Raw genomic sequence first — 9539 nt, 5'->3', positions numbered from 1 at the left:
GTATTTGTAGTAATTGACAAATTTATAAACTTTCTTCTTCATGGTAAGTCAAAGTTTTTTTTTTTTTTCCAGGAAATCCTGAGATTCTCCAGCAGTAATAAAATAAAATGCATTAAAAAACACATACCACATCATTTAACCTTGCACACCCACTTTTGGTCATGACTCTGCAAATGCTATCTAGTCTGCAGTCTTCCAGAACTGTCTGGGTCACTTGCCTCCACCCCAAGTATCCCCTGGGACAATAATAACAACAACGACAATAGCTAATATTCACTGAGCGCTTACTATGTTCCGGACATTGTTCTAAGTGCTTTATTTTTTCTCTCTTGGGTAGCAAGAGTTTACCTGAAAGGATTAGAAGTGATAATATTCAAGCTTTGAAAACGTACAAGACCACTGTAAATTATATTCATTTCCATATGGCAACTTAGCCTAAAAGGACAATGCAAGAAGTTTCCTTTTGCTTACTCTGATGCAAAGGACTAAAGATTTTTCCAAGACTAAAGAAGAGGTTCATTCTTATTTTAAATATATTAAGATATGGCATTGTATAATTAATAACCTGGCTTCTCACTATCAGGTAATTACCCAGAGTAACCAGAGTACTTCCGGTTCTGAAATCATATTACTAACAGATGGGGAAGACAGTCAAATAAGCTCATGCTTTGAGGAGGTAAAACAAAGTGGTGCAATCATCCACACCATTGCTCTGGGACCTTCTGCTGCCAAAGAACTAGAGACTCTGTCAAATATGACAGGTAAACCTTTGGAATGTAGTTCAGATAGAAAATAAATTTCTATTCTCTCTCATTCCAAGGCCTCTTTCTCCTTAAACTATAAAGCTGCTAAAAAAATTTATCCTAAAAATTAATCTTTGTCCCTACCTTGTCAAATTCAAATTCTTTCCCCCCCCACTTCTTAATATACCAGCTTCTTCTAATATACTCAACATTTGCTGTCCTCATTCATTCCTCCCCCACTTTCTGCCAAGATCACTAAAAAGAAACTTCTTTCTCTATGATTACTCAACTGCAAGTCCAAAAGTATTGCTCAATTCCAAAATACCACTTAATCCCACAGTAGAGATTTAGACATCCCTCTTTTACAGATGAGGAAATGGAAACCTATACAGTACAAATGATTTGCCCCAGGCCATAGAGTCCTAATTACCAGTTCTGAGCTCTTTCCATCATCCCACCCTGCTTCCCGCCTCACCAAATCTTGTTAAATCTTAGTTTGGAATATTTCTGTATTTCCCCTTTCTATCCAGTCCTACTACCACTATTACAATCCACAACCCTTTCCTAGGTTACTTCAATGACCTTCCAGCTGATCTTTCTGCCACTTATTAATTCAATAAATATGTATCGATGGCTATATTTGTAGCAGTCGCTTGTGTTAATCCTTGCTTTCTGCAATCTATTTTTTCCTAACTCCTTATACTCAACTAATCTCTCTCTTCATTAACTTTTATATTATTTATTTTCTGTACTTAATCAATTTTACCTTATGCTAAGCAGCTGGCTCAGAAGAACTATCTTAAATTTCATTTTTATAACATTATTTAGTTCTTAGACCAGTTTTAGTAATGTGGCCGGACTTACATTTGATGATTGATTGATATAAAAACAATAAAATTTGGGCTGTTTTTTAGAGTTTCCTTCATTCTTATCTTGCCTATTTTGAACAAGGTTTTAGTTAATAGGATTACATCTGGGACACTGACATACTGAAAGTTCATAAGGTTCTGGGAAATTCATCTTTTGTGATTTTAAAAAGAAATTTTAAAATAGATTTTAAAGCATACGGATGACATCCCTATAGCAAATATAATTGTCCCATTTAAAATTCCATTTTAGGAGGACATCAGTTTTTTGCCAATAAAGACATAAATGGCCTTATTGATGCTTTCAGCAGAATTTCATCTAGAAGCGGCAACATCTCTCAGCAAGCTCTTCAGGTCAGTATATCAAAAAAATTCTTTGTTTTCTCACAGTTGTAATAAATTTCTATTATCCTAATTATTAACTCTTCTTTCTCTAATAAATAACTCTTTTGCCTAAAAATATTTCAGGTATGCAGAAGAAGAACATCCTTACTGAATTTGCTTTTCCATGACACAGCCACCTTTTCTTTTGAATTCTTCTATTCTTTATAATTATGTATGCTTTTTATTTGGAAAGTTCTTTAAAATAATCCTGTTATTTTAATTGAGATCTTAAAAACAAATTTAAAATTACTGTAAACTCTAAACTGACTAAACTTAGAAATTCCATTACCTATAAAAACAAACGGGTTTTATGTGTTTGTTATTTTTATTTATACAACAGTTGGAAAGTAGATCCTTGAATATTACAGGGAAGAAATGGATAAATGGTACAGTGCCTGTGGATAATACAGTTGGAAATGACACTTTCTTTGTTGTCACATGGACAATACGAAAGCCAGAAATTCTTCTTCAAGATCCAAAAGGAAAAAAGTATGATACCTCAGATTTTGAAGAAGATAAACTAAATATTCGATCTGCCCGTCTTCAGATACCAGGTATCGCAGAGGTAGGTCTATTCTTTTTCTCTATGCTTTGTTAATCAATTTCTATTTTTAAAAGATGAAAATAACACTGTCCATATTAAAACAATGACAGATCATCTGTCATAAAAAAGAAGTCAAATAAAATAATTAGGGATTCATATCCATACTGTTTACTAGTTTGTAAAATCAGATATTAAAAATCATTATTATTACTCTGCTTAAATTTCTAAACAATTTTATATTCCAAACGAGGAGTAGGAAAATATTACCAAAGCCCTCAAATAGATATTTTTGATTTTCAGACAGGCACTTGGATTTACAGCCTTCTAAATAAGCATGCCAAATCTCAATTGCTAACAGTGACAATGACCACTCGAGCAAGAAGCCCTGTCACAGTCCCAGTGATTACGACTGCTCATATGAGTCAAAATACAGCTCATTACCCTAGCCCAATGATTGTTTATGCACGAGTCAGTCAAGGATTTTTGCCTGTTCTGGGAATCAGTGTAACAGCCATTATAGAAACTGAAGATGGACATCAAGTAACATTGGAGCTCTGGGACAATGGTGCAGGTAATAAGAATCTGCATTGACTTCCACTAAACTTAAAATCCTCCTACAGTTCCATGACCTAGAAGTCAATATTTCCTGTGTTTGATAATGAACCGTACTTTAAAGTAAATTAAATTTAATTTTAATGTTTCTAAAATTTTTACTTAGTTATCTTGACAAGTCATAGCCACAAGCACATTTATCTTTTTTAAATTTTATGAACAACTTTACTTTTCCTATGAAAAAATGGACAGTTTTTCTCAATTTTCATTAATGTCAGTGTTCCACATGTGCTTTCTCCAGTTCAGTTATATTTTCCTTATTTTGATAAGTTTCTTTTATGAAAAAATAATAATAATAGTAACAACTATTATTAATTGAATGCCTACCATGAATCAGACTTTTCCAAAATCACGGAGTTAGCAAGTGGCCAAGCCAAAACTGTTTGATTCCAGGGTTCATGTAATTAAAACACTATGCTATACTATCTCCCAAATTGTTGACATCACCAGTGCTCATAAACAGTTATGATTGTCATTTTTACATTATTGTATAACTAATTATTACATTTCAATATCGAGGTGCTGATACTGTCAAGAATGATGGCATCTACTCAAGGTATTTTACAGAGTACCATGGAAATGGTAGATACAGTTTAAAAGTACATGCTCAGGCAAGGAAAAACGCAGCTAGGCTAAGTTTAAGACAACGACAGAACAAAGCTCTGTATATACCAGGCTATGTTGAAAATGGTAAGTAGCATTAAAATAGAAATGTGTCTATCGTTTAGGTAAATTGCATATGGCAAACATTGAAAATATAATGTCCTAAGGAAAACACAAGTATATAATGATATAATCATCTGTATGTTTCAAAATCATATTCGTATTAGTGGATCTAGAATAGACCTTTGTTTCTACATGTTTTGATCATATCCTTCTCAGTTCATTTGATTTACATTGAAAAAAAAAGTTACTGAGCACCTGCCATTTTGCAGGCACCGTGCTAGATGCTGGAGCTACAAAGGTAAATAAAACACAATCCTGGTCCTCAAAGAATTTGCATGAAATAGTAGAGATGGAAAAGTAAAAGATAGTTTTAACATAACATAATGTCTCCTCATGAATTTTAAAATGACATAAATAAAACAAGATTTTTTTTCACTAAAACCTGTTACTTTTTCAATGTCTGCCATCAATATTAACCCTCTACAACTTGAAGATCAACTTACCAGCTAAAGAATAGACATGACAGTATGAAAAGTGATAACATTTTTTTTTGGTAGGTAAAATTATACTGAACCCACCCAGACCTGAAGTCAAAGATGACATGGCGGAAGCTCAAGTAGACTACTTCAGTAGAGTAAGCTCTGGAGGGTCATTTACTGTATCAGGAGCACCTCCTAATGGTAATCATACTCATATGTTCCCACCTAGCAAAATTAGAGACCTTGAGGCTAAGTTTAAAAGCGATCATATTCAACTTTCATGGACCGCCCCTGGCAAGGTCCTCGATAAAGGAAAAGGTAAGTTTGAGATTATGTTTTAAAATATACTAAAACAGCAGTCCCTAACCTTTTTGACACCAGGGACCAGTTTCATGGAAGACAATTTTTCTAGGTGGGTGGAGCTCACTCAGGCGGTCATGTGTGTGATGGGGAGGGAAGCGGCTGTAAATACAAAAGAAGTTTCGCTCACTCGCTGGCTGCTTTCTGTGCATTCTTTTCTCCCTCCCAAGGAAAAGTTTTGAAGTATTTCTGTACTTGCGCAATTTCATTCATTTATTAACCTTCTGTTGAGTGTTCACACTATTATGTTCCTAAGAAATAATCCCTACTCTCAACATTCAATTGAATACAGAAGATACACAAGTAAACATAAATTCGAACAGTGTAATAAAATATGCTGTTGTAAACAGAATGATATAGCAGCCCATGGATAGGCCACAAACCTCTACTTGAGGATTGAGATCACAGGATATATCTTAAAAGGCTTCCCGGGAGAGACTATCCCTGACCTGAGTGGTGAAGAATGAGAGTAGTTAGCCAAGTTAGGTGAAGGTGACCCACAGAGAGATGTTCATGTGCATAAAAACTAATCTGTTTGAGAGGTTTGTTCATGGAGTTTGAATAAAGTACAAGCCCAAAATATCTCCTTTATTCAAAGTTCCTAATAATAAATAATAAACTGCCCTAATTCCTGAAATCTTAAATTACTTCTATCTTTGCTTTAAATTTAACTGGATTCAATCAATATTTATTGAATGCCTACCATATTCCAGTATTGTGTAGACTGGTAGATTATTATAGGATAAATCCAGTCTTGCTATTTTCCCTTTAAAGTGAGAAAATAAAAGCAATATGCAATATAGATATACGTAATATCTCAGAAATTGCCAGTGCTAAAACAGCAAGTATTCAGTACTTATTCTCCTGAGTTACAATAAACCCCTCATTGTATGCTTTCAAAATAAAAAATGCCTATTAATCTTTCACTCACTTTATAGCATTTTCAAAGCTGTAGTTCTTTTTATTATTATTATACAAGCAGAAAATCATTCAAAAGCCAGAGGAAACATAAAATAACCACAAACATATCTTTTTTTTTCACTGTTGAAAACTCTTATCATGATAGCTTCTGAAATACATTATTTTCGCATACTATGACCCCTAAACATATAGCAGAATTTTTAAAAAGTGAAAAATACCAATACTGCCACTGAAAAAGCCACAGATGAAATTACTTAACAAAATATTTAGTTCTAAAATCAGTTCAGTAAAGACCAAGCCTTCAGTTCAAGATTGGATTCATAATAAAAGTCTCTCATGCTGATTAAAGGAACTAAAAGTAGGAATAATGTATCATATATGGACACTGAGAGGGAAAAAAACACCACAAATGCCTAAAATAATGGGATCTAATCTTCCTCTTTCCTGTGACAAATAGGAAGGGGTAATAGTAACCATCAAATGTTATCTACAGGCATTGCAAAAGTAAGGTAGCAGCAATTATTTTAAAGAATAAATGAACTTCTATATAATCTCAAATGGAGCACTTAAATTATCTGGGACACAATGTCTATACTTGTCAAATATGCAAATTAGACTAGGTGACCTAGAATTACTAAAACAAGTAGATATAATTCTAATATTTTATGATTCTCTAATTCCATCATTTTTGGTATCAACTTAACAACTATATTATTGACCAATAAGTAATTAAGGAGATCAAATACATGCCCAACACGGTACCAAGTACCCTGGGTGATACAAAAGTAATATAACACGTAGTCTTCGCCCTTAAGAATAATAGGATATAATCAGAATGAAAAATTGAACCTCTACAAAGCAATCTGGAAAACTCCATTCCATGCAATAGGAGTTCATGGAAGAGAGTCATCAGGCTGAAAGAAATACTTGAATAAGACTTCATGAAATTGGGCCTTGGTTGGACCTTGAAGAATGAGTACAATTTGCATACACAGGGAGAGGGAGGTGCATTGCAGGGAGAAAAGGAACCAAATAGTACGACTGAGGTCAAGATGGCAAAATTTCACAATGGAATATTTGAATTAAAATAAGGAACTGATAGAAAGAAAGAAAGAAAGATAGACCCATCTAAATGGAATACAGAGTTTTGTAAAGAATAATAGAATGGATTGATAAGGCCTATTTATGGAGAAACTAAATTTTAAGCAAAGGGCCTGAATTTTTTTTTAAAAAAACCCACACTCTCAAAATACTTTCAATATTTCATGAAAAAATTAAAAATAAAGTCTTCACTTCAAAAAAGGACATTTGATGTTTTATCATTCATCACATTTCAGAATGTGAGAATATATTTTTATATCAATGACTCTGGCAGAGTTCTAAAAGCAGTGTAGAATGAAACATTTATGTCATCATCATCCTTTCCTTTCTGGATAAAGTAATAGCAATTACAATAGTTAATACTTCAAACATTTAGTAAACATTCACTAAATTGTGTTAAACATGTTTCATGCATTATTATATATAATTCCCACCACTAGAATAGTAGGTGAGCAATAAATATTTGCTAAATGAATTGAATAACTGAATCTCTATTTTACAGATTAAAATCTAGAGATAAGAAAGGTTACATAAACTTTGTTTTGCTACACACCTAGAAAGTGGTAGAATTAGAGTGCTAATCAAGGTCTGCCTAGCTCCTGAGCACATGTTTTACTAGTACACATCCCAGTCTCTCTGCTTCCTTTTAGTCTTTACCCTTATCCCTGTTTCCCACTCTATTTATCTTCTATTACTCCTTCTTTCAGCTTAATGAGAAATAATACAGAAGTGGGATACTGAATGCCTTCACTGTACTGAAACATTATTGTGTTCCTTGCTCTAAATGAAAAGGTGAATTCAGCTCCTTACATTACTCTTTCTAAAAACAAATCTAGATTCTTGGGTTTTAGCACTATATGATTTTGAATTAAATTTTTCTGGGATTTTATAACTGTACATTAAAAACAATAACTGTTCACATATTTGTCCTTAAAATAAAGAAGATGGAATAATGGGATTTCTATATCTAAAACCTAGTGTGCATTTCTGATAGGCTCCCAAATGTAAGGCAGTGTGGTGGCAGCAAGGCATCCTAGTGATTTTAATATTCATGAAGTATCTATTTGCTTTCCAGCTGACAGATACATTATAAGAACAAGTAAGGATTTTCTGGACCTCAAAGAAGATTTTGATAATGCTGCTTTAATAAATAGTTCTGGTCTGATACCTAAGGCAGCTGGCTCAAGAGAGAATTTTGAATTTAAACCAGAACCTTCTAAAAGAGAAAATGGCACCAAATTCTATATTGCAATTCAAGCCATCGGTGAAGACAATCTCACCTCAGAGGTTTCTAACATTGCACTAGCAACTAAGTTTATTCCTCCACAGAAACCCAGTGTGCCTGCTCTGGGTACCAATATTTCTGCAATCAGTTTAGCAGTTTTGGGATTAGCTGTTATTTTATCTATATTTTAAACTAGAAATTGTATTAGAACTAAAATTCGATGTTATACATATTTGGTAAACATTTATTGTCTATTATAAAACTTCATAATATAAAAGTGAATGTATGAATGTTATAAATTTCCTAATTACTTGAATTAATACTAATTGAATTGCTAAATATAAATCAAAATGAGTATACCATTTCCTGTCTTTGAACAATCCATTAATTTTTAATATGAAAAGAAAATGTATATTTGTACTTGTGAGCTTTTTAAGAAACATTTTCAAAGTATGCTACAAAATCATTCTGTATATTAACAAATTGAAATGTATCCAAGCCATTTAAAAAATATTCATATACATATAGCAGCAAATGTTTTTATGGTATAATTACTTGTATTCCATTCTTGATTATGAATGAATACTTTATCTTTGCATAAGCTGTATTCAAAAAGGACCATAATTTTTCGGCAAAAAATAGTCTAAAGTAGTAAGGAGGTCAAATTTGTTTTTATCGTTGATTAAAAGTGGTATATTACAGTTTTAGCCCTAGACATGAAATGACTAGCAAGAATTTTTTTTTTGGTATGAGTTATGGAACATCACAATAAAGTTCTATTTCTATTCTGAGACCACCATTGGGTCCTAAGGGTATAACCAAGATGCTTCATTAGGTCAGGGATATCTTTTTCTCTGCTATATCCTCGGCAACTAGAATGGTACTTAATACATAGTATGTATTAAATAAATATTCGTCAAATAAGTTAATGAATACTTTCATACCCTCAAAAGAAATCCAAATTTTACCCCATTACATCAAAAAATATCCACAAAATATCATGTGCACATGCTATTTTGAGGACTTGATATAATGAAAACTAACCCACTTAATAACATTGATATGAACCAACACATAGAATTTCAGAAAATTAACTGTACTATCTCAACAGAATTTATAAAATATCTAATAAAATGTAAATCAGGCTATTAATATAGCAATGGTGTGATTTTTCTGAGAGAGAAAAAAAGAAAGAGAAAGAGAGAGATGGACTTATATTGAAGGAAAAGATTTTGTTTACAGACAAGAAGAGTTTTAAAACTCTTCGAATGTTTGGAAGGAGGAAACTGTATGATGTATCTGAAAGAATCATGAAAAAAATCATAAAACATTACCTAACCAAATCCAGAAAAATACATGAAAATAATAATATGTCATGACCAAGTAGAGTCTATACCAGGAATCCAAATATGATTCAATGCTAGAAAAATAAAAAAAGAAAAAGAAAAATCAATGTAATTCACCACATTAACCAATTAAGAAAAATTATATGATCGCCTCAGTACATGCAGAAAGGTATATTATAACTCAACCACCATTCTTCATTCAAAATGAAACCTTGGAACCATTAACTTGATATTTTAGCCTGAAAGTCCAAACCCTGATCATTTAAAAATACAGAAAAAGGGGCTGGGTGCA

The 9539-nt window shown here is 32.6% G+C and overlaps 1 protein-coding gene across 1 annotated transcript in view; it reads left to right on the top strand.

Annotated features, from left to right (window-relative positions):
• The window catches only part of LOC105823773 (epithelial chloride channel protein-like), a 34767-nt gene extending 26675 nt beyond the window's left edge, over positions 1 to 8092 (top strand). The window contains exons 6-13 of the mRNA XM_012661025.1: positions 338 to 401; positions 584 to 761; positions 1863 to 1963; positions 2334 to 2558; positions 2838 to 3108; positions 3669 to 3839; positions 4373 to 4612; positions 7752 to 8092. Of these exons, the coding sequence (XP_012516479.1) occupies positions 338 to 401; positions 584 to 761; positions 1863 to 1963; positions 2334 to 2558; positions 2838 to 3108; positions 3669 to 3839; positions 4373 to 4612; positions 7752 to 8092 (1591 nt within the window). The remainder of the gene's footprint in view (positions 1 to 337; positions 402 to 583; positions 762 to 1862; positions 1964 to 2333; positions 2559 to 2837; positions 3109 to 3668; positions 3840 to 4372; positions 4613 to 7751) is intronic.
• Positions 8093 to 9539: the final 1447 nt, after the last annotated feature.

Source organism: Propithecus coquereli, unplaced genomic scaffold, assembly GCF_000956105.1.
Source record: "Propithecus coquereli isolate 6110/MARCELLA unplaced genomic scaffold, Pcoq_1.0 Scaffold7, whole genome shotgun sequence".
NCBI classification, from domain to species: Eukaryota; Metazoa; Chordata; class Mammalia; order Primates; family Indriidae; genus Propithecus; species Propithecus coquereli.
Note: the sequence above shows the minus strand (reverse complement) of the source record. Positions and strands in the feature narration are given on the sequence as shown.